General features: G+C 42.4%; 1 protein-coding gene across 1 annotated transcript in view; it reads right to left on the bottom strand.

The window, feature by feature from the left end:
• The window catches only part of LOC126470344 (uncharacterized), a 913,419-nt gene that overhangs the window by 470,965 nt on the left and 418,886 nt on the right, over window positions 1-23,568 (bottom strand). Inside the window, exons 3-4 of the mRNA XM_050098134.1 lie at window positions 22,634-22,734; window positions 13,298-13,430 (exon numbers count right to left, since the gene is read on the bottom strand). Of these exons, the coding sequence (XP_049954091.1) occupies window positions 13,298-13,430; window positions 22,634-22,643 (143 nt within the window). The 5' untranslated portion in view covers window positions 22,644-22,734. The remainder of the gene's footprint in view (window positions 1-13,297; window positions 13,431-22,633; window positions 22,735-23,568) is intronic.

Below are 23,568 nucleotides of genomic sequence, written 5' to 3'. Positions count from 1 at the left end.
GACCGTCTCTCTTGCAGAGTCTTCCACTTGAGTCTATCTATCATATCCGCAACACTTTCGCGATTACTAAACGATCCTGTAATGAAGCACGCTGCTCTCCGTTGGATCTTCTCTATCTCTTCTAACAACCCTATCTGGTATGGATCCCACACCAGTGAGCAGTATTCAAGCAGTGGGCAAACAAGTGTACTGTAACCTACTTCCTTTGTTTTCGAACTGCATTTCTTTAGGATTCTTCCAATGAATCTCAGTCTGGCATCTGCTTTACCGACGATTAATTTTATATGGTCATTCCATTTTAGATCACTCCTAATGCCTACTCCCAGACAATTTATGGAATTAACTGCTTCCAGTTGCTGACTTGCTATATTGTAGCAAAATGATAAAGGATCTTTCTTACTACGTATTCACAGCACATTACACTTGTCTACATTGAGATTCAATTGCCATTCCCTGCACCATGCGTCAATTTGTTGCAGATCCTCCTGCATTTCAGTACAATTTTCGATTGTTACAATCTCTCGATACACTACAGCATCATCCGCAAGAAGCCTCAGTGAACTTCTGATGTTATCCACAAGGTCATTTATGTATATTGTGAATAGCAACGGTCCTACGACACTCCCCTGCTGCACACCTGAAATCACTCTTACTTTGGAAGACTTCTCTCCATTGAGAATGACATGCTGCATTCTGTTATCTAGGAACTCTTCAATCCAATCACACAATTGGTTTGATAGTCCATATGCTCTTACTTTGTTCATTAAACGACTGTGGGGAACTGTATCAAACGTCTCGCGGAAGTCAAGAAACATGGCATCTACCTGAGAACCCGTGTCTGTGCCCCTCTGAGTCTCGTGGACAAATAGCACGAGCTGGGAAACCCATGCTGATTCCTAGTCTCCAGAAGAGTCATTACACTCGAACATAATATGTGTTCCAAAATTCTACAACTGATCGATGTTAGAGATATAGGTCTATAGTTCTGCACATCTGTTCGACGTCCCTTCTTGAAAACAGGGATGACCTGTGCCCTTTTCCAATATCTTGGAACGCTACACTCTTCTAGAGACCTACGGTACACCGCTGCAAGATGGGGGGCAAGTTCCTTCACGTACTCTATGTAAAATCGAACTGGTATCCCATCAGGTCCAGTGACCTTTCCTCTTTCGAGCAAGTTTAATTGTTTTTCTATCCCTCTGTCATCTATTTTGATATCTACCATTTTGTCATCTATGCGACAATCTAGAGAAGGAACTGCAGCTTTACAAAAATACATTTAGTATTTCGGCCTGTAGTCTGTCATCCTATGTTTCAGTACCATTTTGGTCACAGAGTGTCTGGACATTTTGTTTTGATCCACCTACAGCTTTGACATAAGACCAAAATTTCTTAGGATTTTCTGCCAAGTCTGTACACAGAACTTTACTTTCGAATTCATTGAACGCCTCTCGCATAGCCCTCCTCCTCACACTACATTTTGCTTCATGTAATTTTTGTTTGTCTGCAAGGCTTTGGCTATGTTTATGTTTGCTGTGAAGTTCCCTTTGCTTCCGTAGCAGTTTTCTAACTCTGTTGTTGTAACATGGTGGCTCTTTTCCAACTCTTACGATCTTGCTTGGCACATACTCATCTAATGCATATTGTGTGATGGTTTTGAACTTTGTCCACTGATCCTCAACACTATCTGTACTTGAAATAAAACTTTTGTGTTGAACCATCAAGTACTCTGAAATCTGCTTTTTGTCACTTTTGCTAAACAGAAAAATCTTCCTACCTTTTTTAATATTTCTATTTACAGCTGAAATCATCGATGCTGTAACTGCTCTATGATCACTGATTCCCTGTTCTGTGTTAACTGTTTCAAATAGTTTGGGTCTGTTTGTCACCAGAAGGTCTAATATGTTATCACCTCGAGTCAGTTCTCTGTTTAACTGCTCAAGGTAGTTTTCAGATAATGCACTTAAAAAAATTTCACTGGATTCTTTGTCCCTGTCACCCGTTATAAACATTTGAGTCTCCCAGTCTATATCTGGTAAATTAATATCTCCACCCAAAACTAAAACATGGTTGGGAAATCTACTCAAAATATTTTCCAAATTTTCCTTCAGGCATTCTGCCACAACAGCTCCTGAGCCAGGGGGCCTATAGAGACATCCAATTACCATGTTTCAGTCTGCTTTAACCAAGACCTTCACCCGAATTATTTCACATTGCGGATCTCTGTCAATTTCCTTTGATACTATTGCACTTTTTATTGCTGTAAAACCGCCTCCCCCTGTCTCTATGGCATACATTGCAAGCTGAGTTTAGAATTTCATTACGGTTTACATCTGGTTTCAGCCAATTTCCCGTGCCTAGTACTATGTGGGCATTGTGAGCGCTTATTAATGAGAGCAGTTTCTGGGACCTTTCTATAGATCCTCCTGCAGTTTACTATTACCACATTAATATTGTCATTCCCTGTTGCGTTTTGCCTACTGCTTACCTTGTCGCATCTCAGGAGGCGTCTTGTCGCACCTAGGGAGGGAATTCTCTAACCTAAAAAACCAACATGTGCACTCCACACGAAATCCGCTACCCTTGTAGCCACTTCCTGCGTGTAGTTCATGCCTGACCTATACAGGGAGACCCTATATTTCTCCACCCGATAACGGAGATCCAGAAATTTGCACCCCAGACCACCGCAGAATCGTCTGAGCCCCTGGTTTAAGCCTTCCACTCGGCTCCAAACCAGAGGACCGCAATTGGTTCTGGGAACAACACTACAATTAGTTAGCTCTGATTCCACCCCGCGAGCGAGGCTTTCTGCCTTCACCAACTCTGCTAACCACCTGTATGAACTGAGGATGACCTCTGAACCCAGACGGCAGGAGTCAATGGTGCCGACATGAGCAACAATTTGCAGTCAAGTGCACCCAGTGCTCTCTATTGTCGCTGGCAGGGCCTCCTCCACATCTCGGATGAGACCCCTTGGCAAGCAGACAGAGTGAACACCGGCCTTCTTCCCCGACCTTTCCGCTACTTTCCCAAGGGTCTCCATCACCCGCCTAACATTGGAGCTCCCAATCACTAATAAACCCCTCCCCCTGTGTGCCTGCTCGGACCTTGCTGAAGGAGCAGCCACATGTCCACCCACAGGCAGAGCGGGCAATGCCAAACGACCAGCCTCCACATTGACCCTCCACCTCATGAGGCATGAACGTCGTTGAACCTGCCACTCCCCTTGGGAAGAGGGTGGCCCAACCGCGCCCGGTACCCACGAAGATGTCTCGACAGCAGGGACCATCAGTGAAGCATGTAACACTTGGGGTGTACCATGCGACACACCAGACTCCCCTCTGCTGCTACACTCCAAGGCAGCAGCCTAAAGATGGCTGATCGCGGTCATCAGCACGTTCAGCTGTTCGCGAACAGTGGCCAGCTCCTCCTGCGTCCATACACAGCAGTCGCACATCCTATCCATCCTAATAAATCAACAATTTACTGTAGAGAATTAAGTAATCAACTTTTAACTAGATTGCTAATTCACTAAAGGCGGCTGATAGCTGACTAAACTGTGGTTACTAGACAATTCTTGTTGGAAACAACGAAAATAAGCACTAACTGTCTCTGGACTGTATTCAAAACAAACACGAAATCTATGGAACACTACTACTAGTACTCAAAAATTAAAGCTTCCTAAAAGCAACAACACACAGAAAAAGAAGTGACAAGTAAGAAAAACACAGTTAATACTTAAATTTACGTAGCTTGCTGCACAGCAGATGTGAAGCAGGCGGCAGTTACGACGACACTAGCATTACTAATGCTTACTAAAGAATCATGTAAGATGGTTTTAAATCTAGAAGTGACCTGCAGACACTTTAAGGTTTCAGATAGATAATATATTGGTAAGGCAGAGGTTTTTAAACCATTAGAAGCATTAGGCAACAATTGATTCAAATCTGGGAAAGGAATAGAATACATTATGACTCACTAGTTTTAAGGGATGAAAGTGAAAGCAGCAGAGCATCAAATAGGTAATAAGACAAGGCCTACCTGAAACCAATGGATAAACCCAGGACAGGACACCGATTTTGACTGCTGGGTGAAGAAAATATAAAAATACATCAAATGAAGCTGGCATATGGGAATCTAGGTATCTAAAAATGAAGCTGACAGCATATGCAAATTGACTACACAAGAATGTCTAAATGACAAATGTAAGGCCATAGAAGCATGCATAACAAAGGGGAAAGATAGATGTTACCCACAGGAAAATTAAAAATACCTTTTGAAAAAAGAGAAGCACCGGGAAGACTCAAGAGCTCAATATGAGAAGCTGGGACTATGTAAAGAAGGAAAACCTGAAAGGTGGTAGGAATATATAGAAGGGCTAAAAAAAAAAGGAAATTAACTTACCGAGGAAGTAGATGGTGATGAGATGGGAGATATGATACAACAAAAAGCATTTGGCTGGCACTGCAAGTTCTACGTTGAAATAAGGCACCTGGAGTGGACAACATTCTCTCAGAATTATGAGATCCTTGGGAAAACATAACATGACAAAACTATTTCATTTGGCGTGCACGACGTATGAGACCAACGAAATACCTTCTGACTTCAAGAACAATGTAATCATTCCAATTCTTAAGAAGACAGATGACAGGTGACTCACAGTTTAATAAGTCATAGTTACATAATACTAACATAACTTATTTACAGAAGAAGGGAAGAACTGGTAGATACCGACCTCAGGGAAGATCAGTTTTTATGCAAGAAACATGTAGGAACATGTGAGCCAACACTGGAAAAAGTACACCTACATAAACAGCATTTGTAGGTTTAGAGAAAACCTTTGACAATGTTCACTGGAATATACTCTCTGAAATTAAGGTAACAGGGATAATATACAGAGAGCAAAAGGCTATTTACATACACAAGCCAGGCTGCAGTTGTAAGTGTCAAAGGACATTGAAGGTACAGAGTGGCTGAAAAGGGAGTGAGACAGCGTTGTAGCCTATCCTCAATGTTATTCAATCTTTACATTGACAAAGCATTGAAGGAAACCAAAGATAAATGTTCTTAAGGAGTTAAGCTCAGGGAAAAGAAATAAAAACTTTGAGGCTTGCAGTTTTTTAAGAGCAGTTGAACAGAATGCATTGAAAAGATGTTATATAATGAAAATCAACATAAGTAAAACAAGGATGATGGAATGTAGTTAAATTAAGCCAGGCGACACTGAGGGAATTAGGGAACATTTTTTGTTTTGGTTTTTTAGGGCGCAAAACTGCTATGGTCATTAGCGCCCGGTCCGTGACTTATGAAACAGTAAAAAACCGAAAATGGAAACCAGCAGCAATGGGAACGAAACTCAAAAAATTGGAGAAACTAAAAGCAGAAGGAAGGCTTAAACATCCACTACAGAAAGGGGTTGGTTGTCCCCAAAAAAGCTTCAAATGACTGACGTCATTTCACTGGCACTAATAAACTCGAGAACGCGATCGGCCGAGCGCGTGTCATCTGCTGAAATTGACGATATATCAGACGACAGCTGTAGACAGGCGCGTAACGGAGTAAAATAGGGGCACTCAATTAAAAGGTGCCTTACCGTCCACAGCTGAGAGCAGTGGGGACAGAGTGGTGGAGAAGCGCCGCTTAAAACATGTCGATGGCTAAAAAGACAGTGCCCTATCCGGAGTCTAGTTAAAATTACCTCCTCCCGACGACGCGTTCGGGAGGACGAGGTCCAAGCCATGGAAGAGCTTTCACGTCCCGCAAGTTATTGTGGGGAAGTGTCGACCAATGTGCGTGCCATAAAGGAACAACACGACGACATAAAACGCTCCGTAAATCGGCGAAGGGAATCGATTGAATAGCTGGCCGAAGAAGAGAGAGACTGCAGCCTTGGCCGCTATATCGGCCGCCTCATTTCCACAGATACCAACGTGTCCCGGGAGCCAGAGGAACGCCACCGAGACGCCCCCCAGGTGGAGCAAGTGCAGACAGTCCTCAATCCGGTGGACCAGAGAGATGGTGGACAGGGTAAAGAGGAGAGAGCTGAGAGAATCTGAACAGATAACATACTGTATCCGCTGATGGCGGCGGATGTATTGGACAGCCTGGAGAACAGCGTAAAGCTCCGCAGTATAAACCGAACACGGGTCGGGAAGCCGAAATTGATTTGGGGTGTCGCCAACAATATAGCCACTCCCTACACCAAACGATGTTTTTGAGCCATCAGTGTAAATAAGTGTGGCTTCCTTCACTTGTGCACATAGAGCAGAAAATGCCCGACGATAAACAAGTGAAGGGGTACCATCCTTGGGAAACTGACAAAGGTCACGGAGCAGGCAGATCCGGGGACGGAGCCAAGGCGGTGCTGTACCCCAAGTTGTCAAGAAGGTTTTAGGAAAGCGGAAGGAAAGAGAATGGAGCAGTTGACGGAAGCGGACTCCCGGTGGTAGTAGGGAGGAGGGGCGGCCTGCATACCCTACATCAAAGGAGGCGTCGAGAAAAATGTCATGGGCTGGATTAGCAGGCATGGAAGACAGATGGCTAGAATAACGACTCAGAAGGACTGCTCGCCGATTGGACAGCGGAAGTTCAGCAGTCTCAGCATAAAGGCTTTCCACAGGGCTGGTGTAAAAAGCTCCAGACACTAAACGTAATCCACGGTGGTGGATAGAGTCGAGACGCCGAAGAATAGACGGCCGAGCAGAGTAGACTATGCCTCCATAGTCCAATTTCGAGCGCACTAAGGCGCGATAGAGGCGGAGAAGGACCACTCGGTCCGCTCCCCAGGAGGTACCATTCAGGACACGGACGGTGTTGAGGGATCGCAGACAGCGAGCCGAAAGATAGGAAACGTGGGAGGACCAGCACAGTTTCCTGTCAAACATAAGACCCAAGAATTTAGCGACCTGCGAAAACGGAAGGTTGACAGGACACGGAGGGTGTTGAGGGATCGCAGACAGCGAGCCGAAAGATAGGAAACGTCGGACACTAATGTATCATGGGCGACAGTGAGCCCAGAGACCGGGGAGAAACTAGGCGCGCCTGATAACCGTCGAAGCCGACTCCAAACTTCCGAGGAGGGAGTGAAGGTGTTAAATGAGCTAATAAAGAATTTCCAGCTTGCCTTCTTGCTATCGCGGATGACGCGACGGCATCGCGCACGGAACTGCTTATAGCGGATACAGTTGGCCAAAGTAGGATGGTGGTGGAAAACGCGAAGAGCACGTCGCCGCTCACGCATTGCGTCACGGCACGCCTCGTTCCACCAAGGAACTGGGGGGCGCCGGGGCAATTCGGAGGTGCGTGGTATTGAACGTTCCGCAGCTGTAAGAATAACGTCGGTAATATGTGTGACCTCATCGTCGACGCTGGGAAAGTGACGGTCATCGAATGTCGCTAGAGACGAAAAAAGTGTCCAATCGGCTTGGGGAAACTTCCAGCGTCGCGGGCGCATATACGGCAGTTGAGGCTGCAGTCTAAGGACACATGGAAAGTGGTCACTCGAGTGTGTATCATCAAGGGCGAACCATTCGAAGCGCCGAGCTAGCGGAACAGTACCGACCGAAAGGTCCAAATGAGAGAAATTTGTCGTGGAGGCAGACAAAAATGTAGGGACCCCAGTGTTGAGGCAAACTAGATCCGCTTGGTGGAAGACGTCTAGCAATAGTGAGCCACGTGGACAAGGATGTGGAGATCCCCAAAGCGGGTGGTGGGCATTGAAGTCCCCAACCAGCAAATAGGGGAGTGGAAGCTGACCAAGAAGATGAAGGAGATCAGCTCGTGCCATTGGTGTCGACGATGGAATGTATACAGTACAAAGAGAAAAGGTATATCCAGAAAGTGAAAGACGGACAGTGACAGCTTGGAAGAAAGTGTTTAAGTGGATTGGGTGATAATGGAGAGTATCATGGAGAAGAATTGAGTCCTCCATGGGCTGGAGTGCCTTCAACAGAGGGGAGATCAAATCGGACGGACTGAAAATGGGGACGCAGCTTTGTTTCCTGAAGACAGAAGATGACCGGCGAGTAGGATCGTAAGAGGATCGACAATTCATCCCAATTGGCTCGGATGCCGCGGATATTCCAGTGTATAATGGACATAGGGTGAACAGAAAATGGAGAAATGTGACCAAGGTTGCCGTCAACTCAACGACTGCTCAGAGCTTGCGACCGACAGCATGGAATGGCATTCAGCCGAAGGCAGAAGATCTTGATCCATAGGTTGTTCATGAGCAGCTCCTGACACCAGCGATCGGCCGGTTGATCGGCCGCCAGCAGTGCGCCTCGGCGACACAGAAGACGGCCGAGGGCGATTTCCGCCAGGTGGTGCTGTAGATGAGACACGCCTTGGCGGAGAAGGAGAGGAACTGGGTTTCTTTGTAGCCTTCTTGGAAATATGATGTTTAGATGAAGGAGGAACCGATGGTTGTGAAGTTGGGGTACGTAAAAAATCTTCACGAGTATGCTCTTTTTTTCGAAGTCTTGGTGTCTGACTTTTGGGCTCGAGATTTAGCAGAACCCGATGAAGGGTGAGCCATAGAGTGGGCAGGCGAAAGTGGTGAGGTTGAACGGGCGATCTTTGCGCTGGCCGATCTGACGACCGGGGCACTAAAGGTGAGGTCGCAAGTCTGCGTGGCCGCCTCCTTTGTTGGCCGAGGAGAAGCAAGGACAGTGCTGTATTTTCCTGTTTGAGGCACGGTGTGCTTTCGACTGGCGAATAATTTTCGAGCAGCAAAGGTCGACACCTTTTCCTTCACTCTGATTTCCTGGACGAGCTTTCCGTCTTTAAAAACGGGGCAATCTCGAGAGGAAGCAGCGTGGTCACCCATATAGTTGATGCAGCGAGGGGATGAAGGTGGACAAGCACCCTCATGGGCATCCTTGCCACACGTAACACATTTGACAGGATTGGAACAGGACTGGCTGGTGTGATTGAACCGCTGACACCGATAGCAACGCGTAGGGTTTGGGACATAAGGGCGAACGAAAATTATCTCATAGCCTGCTTTGATTTTCGATGGGAGTTGAACTTCGTCAAATGTCAAGAAGACAGTGCGGGTTGGAATGATGTTCGTGTCAACCCTTTTCATAACTCTATGAACAGCCGTTACGCCCTGGTCAGACAGGTAGTGCTGAATTTCTTCGTCGGACAATCCATCGAGGGAGCGTGTATAAACGACTCGACGCGAGGAATTTAAAGTGCGGTGCGCTTCAACCCGGACAGGAAAGGTGTGGAGCAGTGAAGTACGCAGCAATTTTTGTGCCTGGAGGGCACTGACTGTTTCTAACAACAAGGTGCCATTCCGTAATCTGGAACAAGATTTTACAGGACCTGCAATTGCGTCGACACCTTTCTGAATAATGAAAGGGTTGACCGTGGAGAAGTCGTGACCTTCGTCAGACCGAGAAACAACAGGTGAGGAAACCATTGCGGAAGAATCCCCCATGATTACCGGCGTCTCCGATGGCGCGCTCCTTCCTTGTGGGGGCCCTCTCTGAGGGCATTCCCGCCTTAGGTGATTGTTCACACCTCAGGTCACACCTCCCGACAAACGGACGGAGGGACCAATCGGCACTTTCGGAAGGTATCAGCTCGGGTAATCACCGCTCCCTGGGCCTGGCCGTTACCAGGGGGTACGTACGTGTCCTACCTGTCTACCCGGGGCGGGGAATTACGCGTTACCCCGTCACCGGCTACGCACAAAAATGCGTGGGTCGGCCTTAATTAGGGAACAAGACATTAAAAGTAGTACATGAGTTTTTCTATTTTGGTAGCAAAATAACTGATGGCAAAAGTAAAGAGGATATAAACTGTGGATTGTCTACAGTAAGAAGAGCATTCCTGAAAAAGAGAGATTTGTTAACATCAAATTTAAATTAAAGTGTTAGGGAGTCTACTCTGAGGTTATTTGTCTGAAGAGTAGCCTCGAATGGAAGTGGTACACGGGTGACACGCAGTTCAGACAAGAAGAGAGTTGATGATTTTTAAATGTCGTACTACAGAAGAATGCTGAAGATTTGATGGATTGATCTTGACTGATGATGAAATATTGACTAGAACTGTGCCAAAAAAGATATTTGTAACAAATTTGACTAAAAGAAGGGACTGATTGATAGGACACATTCGAATTGTTAATCTGGTAATGGAGACAAGTGTGGGGTTAAGAATTGCAGAGGGAGACCAAGACATCCCACCACCATCATGTTGCGAAAATGAGCTTGTCAATGAAATACATGAAACTGTGAAATGGTACCTGGACCAAAGGTGTCGAGTTCTCTCAATAAGTGCAGGATTGGTCTGACACCTTGGTATCTTCAAGGTAATGAAGGAGGCCAGATACCAATGCAGAGTTTAGCCATCCAGCCCCACATGTTCAGCAGGAACGTGGATTAGTCACGTTTTGGGTCACTGTTACATAAGTAAGTTAGACGCTGTTCGTCTCTATTGACAGCAACTCAAGTTCTGTGCAATATAAGCAGGGTCCAGTCCTTCAGTCACCAATTCAGTGAAGAGTTCATCTTTCACAACAAAAATGCATGAGTGCACAGAGCCCATCTCATGAATATCTTACTCCAGAAGGCAGGAATCAACCTAATGGAAATGTTTACAAACCTGCAAACATGAACTCTATTGAGCATTCCTGTGGACAGCTGAAACTTGCTTTTTATCTTCACAGGAACCCTTCTCACATAATAAATGGTCTCAGTACAGGTGCCGTCAAAAAATAGGGTAGTCCTGAGCATCAAAATCTTGACTTCCTTGAGGATAGCATGCTAAGGAGATGTACAGGGTAGAGGAAAACTATACTGAATGTTACCCAGCAATAAAGTTTGATTTCACAGATGTTCAAAGATTTTCAAACAGACTACCTTTATTTTTGTCAATGTCTTGTTTTTATTTCACAGTGCCCATTTCTTTTTAGTTTCATAAGGCTTATTCTGTTATTCCCTGTACCCACTGAATCTAAGCCAAAACACATTCACAGGTCTACGGAACTGATTAGAGCAGTTTGTACTCAATAAAATTATATGACCAATAAATAGTCATATGCATAACCTTCAAAACTGAATTTTTTTACACCACTGTCATAAAATTAAATAATTAACCACATAAATGATATTTCCAATCAAATGATCTATACAACTCACAAGTCGGTCATCTAGCAGTTGGGATTTTTCAAAAGTGAAGTGAATTCCTGGAACAAGAGTATATTATATTAAAATATTTTGAAACTTCCTGGCAGATTAAAACTGTGTGTCGGACCGAGACTTGAACTCGAAACCTTTGCAAATGTAGAGAGTTCCAGTTTCGGTCCGGCACATAATTTTAATCCACCAGGAAGTTTCATATCAGTGCCCACTCTGCTGCAGAGTGAAAATCTCATTCTTCAAATATTTTTCTGGAACTAAACTAGTAGAAGCACACTTAAATAATTTGTGTCAAATAAATGATTTCGTTGTCTTCATTTGAAGAAAATAATCATTATTTTCTTATTAGTTTATCAACTCAAGCAACTGCCCTACATCACTACCTGAACTATTATCTGATCTTGTCACAGTCATGAAAAAGGAGATACCTGGGTAATGTATGCAAAATGTTAGTATGACATGAAGTTTTCTGCTATGTACAGATGGCAAAATGTGATTGCAATGTTGCTAATTTGCATTTGGTTATTACAGTATATTCAAATTTCATGTCAGTTGTTTCCTAAAGTAATCCTTGTTTCGAATTCACACCAAATTTATGGAAACCAGTGTATGTGCAGATAAACCATGCAAAAGCAGACACTAATGAAGCAGCCAACGTACTGTCCCACAAAATATTTTGTCTGATGCAGTCTCGGAGATATCTGCAATCTGAAATGTAAATAATTGAAACCAGTCATATTTAACAGCAAAATAATGTACAGTTGATCAACATTGCAACTTTTCTTAAAGTTTGACAATGAAGAACCATTTCTTCTTCATTTTCCTCACAAAATGTAAATTTATTTGATGCAAAAGTATGCAGTTGTTGACTGATGCATCACTATTGTACAAAGATTCAACAGCAGACTGCTTAGATGTTTCTCTCTTCCCAAATGAATTCCAGAATGCAGAGTGATACAAGATATATATTTGTTTGGAGAGAAGAGTTTCTCATAATCCATACAAAGAGTGCTTATTGACAAAATAGTCTCCATGTTTGGTGTAGTGTATTTATAAGGTGATGTGCTGAACTCTATCTCTCCACATGAAACTGTCACTGCACAGACCTGTAGAGACAACTTCCTCGGCACACTATATCCTTATGCTAAACCAGTATGTGACCATTCTGCCACACAAGATCACAATGACTGATCACACATTTTGTGGGTGAATATCTTCAATAGCAAACAGTTCAGTGTACAGAATAGTCAGTTCATTCTACCAACTTGAACCCCACAATAAGTTTTAGGTTCTCTCAGCAGAAGGGATGTTGCACTTCACAGTTTTGCACATAGAATTCAGTCAACTTCCAGTGGAGCCCCTAAATACTATGACTAAGAACACTACAGGTTGTTATCTGTTGTGTATTTCTCAAACGGCCTATAACAAGCCAACATCCATTTTCTATACTAGTATACCACAGATTACAATCACATTCAAAATTCTAGAAGAAATTCTCAATTTAACTATGATTCCACATTTTATTTATGGTGTGTTACTGTGTCTTGCACTCCAAGAGCGGTACTTTACTATACTGTACGTTAATTTTATGGAGATAAGTTTTTATTTCTATTTAACATGTGATAATTTAAATAAATCACTTGAGAATGTCCTAAGTCCAAACTCAGACATGGGGAAAATATTACAGAGCAGTGCAGAAATGATCGGATCACAGTTTTATTATCCTCACAAAGCTCTGGAACCAAATGTGAACAATATGAGCTGTTAAAATGAGAAAATATTGATACAAATTACATTTAATTACACACACTCTCTCTCTCTCTCTCTCTCTCTCTCTCTCTCTCCATTACTAAACTACTACATGCACTACATGCGTTTAGTTACATATCTGATCATTTTCTGAATTAATCACAGTTACAATTACACAAAAGACTGATATAAGTGAAAAACTTCTGAGTATTTATTTCATACAACAAACTGCATTTTTTTAAAGGGGGAAAAAGGAAAAAAAGCCAATTCATGTTGGCTGCAATTACTGTTTCCTCCAGACAGACATTCTGGTACAGATACACATTATCCTTTACACACATTTTATGACCTGATGAAGAATTAGAATTTGGAATTATTTCAGTATAAGACAAGGGTATTACCTAGATTTCTTTGTTAGGCTGTTATAGGGTCTTTCTGCCCTCATCTTCACATGCTCTGTGCCTTCTAGATTACCACTAGAGGGCTGCAGTGAAGAAAGGGAGAAGCTCATCTTCAGTGCAGAGTTTTCAAATCCTGGAATAAATACAAAGAGGAATAAGTGTCTTAAATGGGTATAAACTCACAGAACTCCTGGTGTAGTAAGTGCTAAATTTCTTCCATAAGTACATGTTCTGAAGCAGAGAATAACAGTATGTCTACAAAACTATTGCAGGTTATTATTGTAATACACAAGTATAATTACGGATTTATGATCACAAATAAAAAAAATTAAACTTGGGTCAGACAAAATTTTCTGTAATATTATGTTTTAAAATACATATTATTTCAAGGACAAAACACATGTGGTACTACTGTTGTGACTTATTTACTCTATAGCAGAAGAAGAAAACATGGATTGCACATTGTCACTACTGATAACAACATGTCATGTGATTGGTTGTGGCATACTTGCAAAGCACCTCCACCATTATAAATGATCTAATGGATTATCCTGGAAGCTCTAAGAGGCTGGTCACAAATAATGCAGTTGTCTATAAGAGCATACCTCTGCCAGAAGACTGTAGAAAACTGCCAGAAGACATTTGGAGATTTGATGATTGGTACACAGATTGGTAGTTGACACTGAATGTAAGTTAATGTAACGCAGTGCCCTTAAATAAGCACAGAAATCCAGTACTGTATGATAACACTATTGATGACGAATCACTAGAAACAGTCACAGTTTTAAAATACCTGGAAATAACCATTCGGAATGACCTAAAGTGGAATTACTACATGCAACAGTAGTACATTCCTGGAAGAGTTGTGCAACATTACATTTCCTCTTACACACATCTCATGAAATGATCACATTGACAAATCCAAGAATTAGAGCAAATGTGGGGGTTTACAGACAGTCAGTCAGTCAGTCAGTCAGTCAGTCATTCATTCATTCCAAGCACCATTTGCAAATGGAATGGGGATGGGAGTTAAATAACAGAGGTAGCAGAAGTTTCATCTTAGGAATGAAATGTTAGTAATGGACTTGTTCATAAAATAAGTTTTTTATGCTGTAAGCCACAGTTTACTTTTTTTTAAATACACACTACATAGTAGTGGCAGATTTATTACTTAAAAAAACCTTCAGCAATTCAGCGTCCCCCCCCCCTTTTTGTGCAGAGGAATCAGTAATAGGGTGACAATACTCCATAAACAAACAATTAAGTACGAGTGGTTTCTACTTTCACACTTCTACGGAACATGCGTTCTGCAGCAGGCATTTTTAAATGTGTTACACAGTACAGCACATAGATCAATGGCCCAAAACTCCATAATGTATGTATTTTTGGAATAAATGCACTGTCTGGGAGATAGTTTGCCAGTCAGTCAATAGTTCCTGTATTGGGGGTGGGGGGTATTTCGTAACACTAACACGATGCACGCGCTACTCCCTCAATGAATTTGTTTACTTCCTAATTGTTGCAAAGTGTATGTTAAAGGAATTCTCGCATGTTTGTGTGGCTGTGATTATCATTATAGCGGTACAAAATACCCCGGTCGTACACACCGTGCTTTTGTTACCCATGTTACGTACCGCAACTGGACAATGAATAAGTTTTGTTCAGCATTCTGCATCGTTCTCTATATGTGTGTGTGTGTGTGTGTGTGTGTGTGTGTGTGTGTGTGTGTGTGTGTGTGTGTGTGTGTGTTCGCTACAGCCTTTCTTTTCCCTCTCTTTTATCGCTGCCTGTCGGTGTGTGCATCATGTTTATAGAGTTGCAACAGGAAATCTCGCGTGGCTGTGAATTTTGTACGTAGTTTTAGCGACTTACACAGTCACTGTCGCGCTGGTGTTGAGACGGCTTTCTATCTCATGGAATGGTACTGTCGTATCGTCTTATGATTCCAAAATAATCATTGAGAATATTACACTACACTTCTTTGGAAACAAAACAATTGGAATGTACACAACTTCATTCGAAATGCAGAGATGAGAAACCAGCCCTGGAATAACGTGTGGATGTCAGGAACTACCCACGACAAAACTCTCAGGCGGAGCTATGTACCAGACAAATGTACGCAAATCCCACTTATATATAAACTTTTTTACTTCTAGTCACTATTTCCTTTTTAAATATGGTATGCGTTTCGACCGGCAGACACACCTCGTATTTATGCCCACTGGTAGGTGTCCTGTTACGTTTGATCAGATTATGTATGCAAAATGTAGATCACACAGTGCACTGCAAGCAACTGAAAGGGGAGCAAGTTCTTGCACGTGCACTGCCCAAGGGCAGCAATCAATATCAGCAACATCGACCATTCCACGCTCGTACTGCACGTGGGATAGCTGTGTCAGATCTAATCACGTCGGCTGTGGTGGTTTCCGTGGTGTTGGATGAGGGTCACAGCATACCACAGCGCGGTGATTTGACTGACGGCAGCAGCCGCAGCATCTGTCAGCACTTGCCTTGCAGCTGCTATCGGCCTTTGCACGAGAGGCGCAAGCGGTCACGCAGGCAACGGTAAACAGCGTAGTACATTATAAGTGTTGTTGGGTTTAGCCTACTCTGACAACGTTCAACGGGGATGCTGGTTCGACCCTACACGCTACGCAAATGCTTTGAGGAAGTAGCGCGTGCATCCTGTTACTTGGCCGGTGGAGCAGTAGGGGGTCCAGAGTGGTATTTGTTTAGGTAAACAAACGTTCCTGTCCCATGCACATGCAACGGTAACTGTTTAAAAAACTGGAAGTTTTGCATCTACGATAGTCTTCATGTGTGTTTGAATGACGATCTCTGAAAACATTCCTGGTAATGTTGTCTGATGCTAGTGCAAGCTCCTTACAACAACTACATTTGTTTTATGTATGTAAAAAAGGTGCTCTTCATGATAAAAAATGATTAAAAATTATAATGCTATAAAAGTCAGAAACCGTTTTTAACAAACAAATATCTTACTTTTTTAATTTCAGGCCACAGCGCTGGCGGTGTCTCGTGTCAACTGCTTCGTTTAAGTTACTACACAGGTCAACAGGGATCCAAAAACGTTCCTAAATAAACAGACCATGCAATATGCAATCTATCTCACCTAGAGTGTTTTAATTTCCTGCTGGTTTTACAATGGGTTTGATATCATAGTGCCAGACTTATCTTAGGCAACTATGTTTGATTGTGGCAAACATATTGGGTCATAAATTATAGTAAAAATAACTAGATCCTAAATGAACACAGCACAGGTGGCCTACACAGGGAAAGGGGCGATAGGAGAGGAAAGGTATGACCTTGAAAGCGACAGGTGGGGGAGGGAAGTCCTAAATCACTGCACGAGGATTGGTACAGCCAACATACTGCTAGTATCAGCGAAAGAAGTGAAAAATTTATCAGAACAGAAAACTTCCAGGGCAGCATACAAATTTTATTCCAGGAAGTTCATTATGCAATTATCTACAATCCGCTAAATGGTGACGATCGAAGAAAATATTATGGAGTCGGATTTGCCAGATCTCGACTATAATTGAAATGGCGAAGCGATTACCAATTATCTCCAGCAGTTCTGGGGAAAATGTTAATGTGTTCATTTCTCTAAAAGCAAATAAATTTGACGATCGGAGGGATCGACCTTTAAGTCGTGTCACGAACAGCGGAAATTCTGATGGTACTAAAAATATACAGGTTGTCCCTGAATGAACGATCAGTGTTCATGGTCATGACAGGAACGATCATTCGAAGCAAATAAATTCTAGTAAACATGGGCTCTAAAATGCATAACTTAAGAGCTATGAGCACTTTTTCATCTTCGCTAGTGTGAAACATCTCTCTTCTACTGAAAAATGTGCTCATAGCTCTCAACGTTTGCACTTCATAGCCTATGCTACTGGACCTTTTTTCTCTTTCTATCTTTTTTTTTTTTTTTTTTTTTTTTGTCCATACTACCACCTCTCAAAATATGGAAAGCAAAGAGTTTGCAGTAAATGAGATTCGTTTCACAATATCGAAGACTGAAAAATGCTCACAGCTCTTAAGGTATGAATTTAGAGCCCATGTTTGCTACACTGGTTAGCCGTAAGTTTATTAGAAATTGTTGAACAGCAGATCGTTCGCGAAGGAGACTTCTTATGAAACACTTGAACGAATTATCGAGTTATGGTCAGATTGGACGATCGTTATAAAACTGAAATCGCTGAACGTGCAGATGAAAGGGCAACCCCTTGACCTGTTAATCTCAGAGCAGGAAGAGTAATTTAAAAAAAGCGAACTATGAATTGAATTTCCAGGCGCTCGGAAATTTGTGCTGCATTTATTGAGATGAAAGGCGACAGAAGAAGAAAACACTAAAGCAATTATGGGTAAGACAGTACATAAATAACACAGGCATAGAAACACAAATTGGCGGCAATATTCTGTTTGCAAATTTCAGGAGGAGGTCACAGAGAGATTTTCGATCTTCTTCTTGGGAAACTGCATGTGATAAGGCTGGCAACCACCGACTTACATACTACTTTGAGCTATTTATTTCACATTTCAAATCAGAAAATTTCAGTGATTATTCATGAAACGGAGAAAATATTAAGGGAGGTTCTTAGTCGTTATGCAAAGGTTAATTTGACGTTCAGTACGTCATTTAATTTAATTTTATTTTATAAAAAGCTGTTTACAAAACTTCAGTCAAAATAGACACACACATATATATAAAACTTCCTCGGACTCGAAAGATTCGGAAATGTCTTAGACCCCAGAATCAATTTCAATGGAGGTCGTGTTTTCCAATCTTTTGCTTCATCAATGTTCTTTATTTCCATTTCTAGTGGTTTGTTGAGGGGCTTCACCAAACCCTTCTTTTCTTTTGTTCAGATATCAGGTTCCGCAACTGTTGTGCTATTAATGAATGTTCCTCCACAGGTTTCATACGCACTGTTCATAAATTTGTAGGCTGCTTCTGTGTTTTCCTACTTCGAGACTGACATTCTTTACAGTAATATGATCGGAGTCTTCATTTAATACCTGACTCTAGGGTATCAAATTTGTATCTGTATTATTTTTGAAGCGGCATTCCATATTACTCGTATTAGTCTGTAATCATATGTAAATTTCAGCGTGCGTCCTTCGAAGTCAACAGACATTATTACACACAAATCGCTTTGATGCGTAAACTCAACACACTAAACAACAGAACACACATGAACTCCAGCTGGCTGTCGTCCGCTAAGCAGCCCTAGAGATTCCCACCGAATAGGTGAGCAATTCAATTTTACGCTCGCCCTCAAATAAAAGAAATTCTATATGCACAAATACGCATGCGTGCTTGCGCTGTTGGAAATTTAAGCGCATGCCCAAAGTTGATAAAAAAAAAAAAGAGAGACATCGCGTGGACGCACCTTTAGGAAGATTGGTTGCAGGCAGCGACTCTGTGTAGCGTCATGTGCCATCGTTGCGTGCCAGTGTTGCGTGGCGGGAAACCCGTCGCTCAGGCGACAGCATTCCGAATCCCGCGCTGAGGCGCTGCGCAGGAAAGCACGTAGGAAAGCAGCACGCACCTGCCAGTCCGGGCCAGAAGGCGCATATCTCGGAAGCCATGCACACACGTGTGTGGGGGGAAGGAGGGGGGGGGGGGGGGCGTGGAGTGGGGAGGCGCCACAGCGTCAACTGACTACCGCACTGCAGCCCCATCTCTCATATATTATTCGCCTCTACGTTTCCCAAATATCCCACTGATGTCGATTCTGTTGGCTCTTCCTCAAGACTGTATTATACTTCGGCGGCAGATCTGCGGTGTCAGTTCGCAGGCTTCGGATAGGGCTTTGCTCAGGTGCCTCAGAATTCTAGTTCAGATATCCCCGTACATATACTCGATCATGGGATTTATTCCCTGGCAAGTCGGAACAGTGTCCAGAACCGGAAATCAGCACACACTCCGCTGCTGGGTGTAAATAGATTCTGAAAACAATCCCCCTGGCTGTGGCTAAGACTGCGGCCACAGTGGCACCGACATCCGTGGATCCGCCGACGACCGACATCAAATCAGAACGCCACTATGAACGCGGTCACACTGTAGCCGACCCCATCGCCCAGACGTATTGACTTCGGACGAGATTCGGTACAATTCAAATCAGTTTGTTTTCGTCGATCAAATCGACCAACGTTCTCACATATGGGCTGTGAGAAACTGCTAATTCCAAGAAAGAGTGAGTTTGTGGCATCCTGATGATAAAACTATCATAACCGGAATATAGCTCAGAATCTATGGACTGAAATCGCAGGTTTTATTGGAGATCACAAGTAGGAGGCAAACCCTTTATCGGAAATTCTATGCGTAAATTAAACCTCAAAAAATAATTTGTTCAAGTGAGAAGGATGACGTACCATATGCCTAAAGTTACTGCAGTGGATCTTTTCTGGGTTATGGTAGGTGGACATTAGTTGTCTACAATTTATTATTACTTCTTACTGGCGTTTTATGTCAGAAGGCTGGCGATTCTGTACAAGAATGGGTTTGCAAATGTGGTGCAGTGTGTTTCCACTTTTTAGTGCATCACGTCTTCTGAGTGTCTTATTCTAAACTTTGTTTATCTTTCATACGTATGCTAAATGGCAATCAAAGACTTCAAATACATTCAGCAAAACATTGTTTTTGTGATCTTCCTTTTCAAGTCACTATTAATCATCTTGAGTACGTAAAGCCGAAGACTCATACGTGAAACACTTCCCGATAACGAAAGCTAATTTCGTATACTTTTAGCGGTGTTATTCGAGCACTATGAAATTATACGATATTCACCTTAAAGAAGCAGTTCTGATCCCAGTAACACTAGACATGACATTTCGGTATTTGACATCTAGCGATTGCATCTTTCCAATATTAAAGTCCATACCACTATCTGAAAAGTACAACTTCACAGTTTTTCTATAATATGTTGGATGCTATTTACGACGTCCTAAAGACTAATTTAAAAGCTAATGCCTTCACTCTTGCACCTCAGATACTACGATACGTTAAATTTATTCTATACCGAATTTTGGAGCTAAGATTTGGGTACGTGCACTAAAAATACAATGATTTTCTTTATTAAAAGCTACACTCAATCTGAAATAATACTGCCATAAGAAACGTTGTTACTTCCTTTCTCAAATCCACTGAGCAAATGTTTAAAGAACATTGAAGTTTCTAATATTAGAGTCTGAATATACTGCCAGTACTGCATTAATTTTCATCATATTTACAATAAAGCGAGCTGCTGTGAAACCACAAATCTACCTTTCATTAATTAAATAATACTTGCTTACTCACATGCAAATTTTATCCGTGCACCATATAATAGAAACAGCATCTACTTTTACTACGTAACTTAACCATGGTGTGCTTACAACCTCATTGACAAAACCTTCACACATCGAAGTGGCACATCCTATCAATGTAGCATAATAAACCTTATTCGAAAGAACATGTTTGGGAGAGATCCTTAACATTATGTATCACTAAAATCACATATTTTCGTAATATACACGTTTAATATGAAAAACATGAAGTATGGCATGTTAGATTGACAGGTAGCGGCTCCTCCTAACGCAAATCGGAGACAGGAGAAAGAAAGTGGTATCACAAAGTTAAAGCGTTTTTAACTTTTGTGGAGTGGCGTTTTTTCCTTAATGTCACATATTCGTGGAACTTGTAATTCCAGGCACAGATGACGGAGGGTACAGCACTCGGCCACGTCTTTTCGATACAGATATAGCTTATTTACTCGCATTCGGCCTCTTTTTAACAGGATACTTCGCACTAAAGCACTTCATAAATAGGACAGATTCTAATCTAACCTCGTTGACCCCTCCACAGACTGACGGAGATCGGACGCACCGTGACCAAGCTCACGGCCGATATTATCGGGCGACCTCTGGTGCCACTGTGAATGCAGGCTATGCCGTGGCTCCGCAGTATCCTTTCTTCCTGGTTTGCCAGTCCAGCAAGATGTGCTGGTGAACTTCTGCGAAGTTTGGAAAGTCCGAGACAATTTGGGAGGGTAGGTCGTCAGTAGTTCTTTAATAGCTCGGTCAGCAGACCACTTGCCCGCAAAAGATCCCAGGTTCGAGACCCGATCCAGCACACAGTTCTAATCCGCTAGGAAGTTACATGGGGTTTTGTTGTTGACAACGTTGACTCATTTTGAAGAAACTGTGACGTTCATTCACTGAACACTACACAGAAAAACGATCCGTACTTGGATAACACTTCCCCTTAAGCACTATGCAGAAAGGTGTACACTGCTCAGTAGGTTTCATTTTCAACTGACTTATAGCAGAGCTGAGAAAACTTGAGTAATGAACCCAAAGTTTTCAAATAAAAGTTGAAAGGTTACCTTGTGGCACGCTTCTCCTATGATTTAGAGTAGTTCTTCAGAGTAATTGACAACTTGTCTGTACTGTGTTATTTATTCGTGTACACCATCACATTTTCGAGTTTTACTAATTTCATATTTTTTAATTTTGCTTATCAGCATTCTGTGAACTATGTATTTATTCGTTCCATTACCACGCAGCTTTGGCTCCTACGATTCCATCGAACCAACCAAACAAAAAGTAAATAAATAAATAACGGATAACACCTCTGTTTTCCTAACAAGTACTATCAGGCGTATGAGGCTTGAGCTTTTAAGTTAGTACTTGAAATATGACCGAATTTGCAGGAACTAATTTAATGGTAAAAAAGTGCCAATGTACGAGTCCTTGGAAATGATACGCAGCCTAAATTACATATAACACAACATCATTTCATGATTCAGCATTCGGTGCCCTTCAAAGCTGCCAACTGAAAATTGAAGGCAGAAACGAGTGTTATCTGGATAGATTACTCAAAATGATGACTTTTCTGTACTTTTCTAAATCGAGCATTTAACATACACAAACTTAAATATTCATTAAAATTATCTATCAGACGAGGAAATAATTTCGAAAGTGATAAGCACGAATTCTTTCCCTAGAAGAGCGACAGTTTACTCGTTTTGGCTCCATATACGGCATAGGATACAATATGAAACTAGCAAAAAAATATCATAATGGCGAGCTCGCGACGGAAACGCAGTAACCAGTATTAAAATAAGCCATTAAACGAGTTAAGTTCATTTGATGCACATTATTTACCATTAAACAACTATCTACATTTGCAAAGAATGAGCATCAAACTGCTTTAGCAAATGAGTACATGTTTTCATTAAAATATCTGCTGAAGTGTGGGATACGGAAAAGACAGAAGCAAGCGACCACACGAATAGATACACCGAGCAGAAAGGCATGCATGCGTACCTGTGGGCATCTTGCTAGTTGTTATGGCAGTGTCGGAACGACAGCGCCGCGCCGCTACTCGTTCAACATGGCGGTGGTTCCGATGACGGCTGCGGCGACCACTGAAACAAATTAGTTGCACACTTTAAGGCGCTGTTCTGCAGCAGTTGCATTCTGCTGTGTACATTAAAACCTGACATGATACAGCAGCTTTCTCCATCTAAGCCGCTTGTGCCCGTCCTTCAGCTTAAACCAACCGGAACCTGGATTCATTAGCTTCTGCAGAATTTAGCCGACACGAGCTAATACAGTGTGCAGTATACTAGATATATAAAAACTGTGCGAACATGAAGCAAGCGGCAGTGCTACGGCTGGAAGAAGCGACTACACGGCGAGTTTCTGCGCCACGTGAGTAGCGGCATGGGAGCGCCAACTGCTGTCGCTGCGGAAGGGAACAGAACGTTTCAAGGCTGGCACTGACTCGCCTTGCAGCCCAGAATAGTCGCTTCTAATGATAACGTAAGCCTGGAATGCTGCAAATGGCGTATATAGTCGACAAAGTGGGTGCTGCGCTTGTGAATGCACAACACACTAAAAGATCTATACACAAATGCTAGATTACTATATTAGCCCAGACGTAAAATCTTTTTCGTTATCTGTGCCACCTAATACTGTCAGTCTTTTCACTAACACACCGTCTGCATTAAGAAGCACGAAAAGAAATTACACCGTTGCCTTGTGGAGTCGTTTGTCGTATTGCGAAAGCTTTAATTACGCTTTCAGCTGTCATGTCGCTTGCCAGAAGTAATTTATGAGAACAGTATTACCAGTAAATCGGCACTAAAGACTGTTAGTAGCAGGTGGCAGTCTATATGTTAGGATATAAAAGTGCGAAGTACATTTTTGTCATTTCATTCTCAGTCACACGTTTGCAAATTGAGCACTCTGTAAGATAA

The sequence above is a fragment of the Schistocerca serialis genome, chromosome 3, assembly GCF_023864345.2.
Source record: "Schistocerca serialis cubense isolate TAMUIC-IGC-003099 chromosome 3, iqSchSeri2.2, whole genome shotgun sequence".
NCBI classification, from domain to species: domain Eukaryota; kingdom Metazoa; phylum Arthropoda; class Insecta; order Orthoptera; family Acrididae; genus Schistocerca; species Schistocerca serialis.
This window is presented reverse-complemented; position numbering and strand designations above follow the sequence as displayed.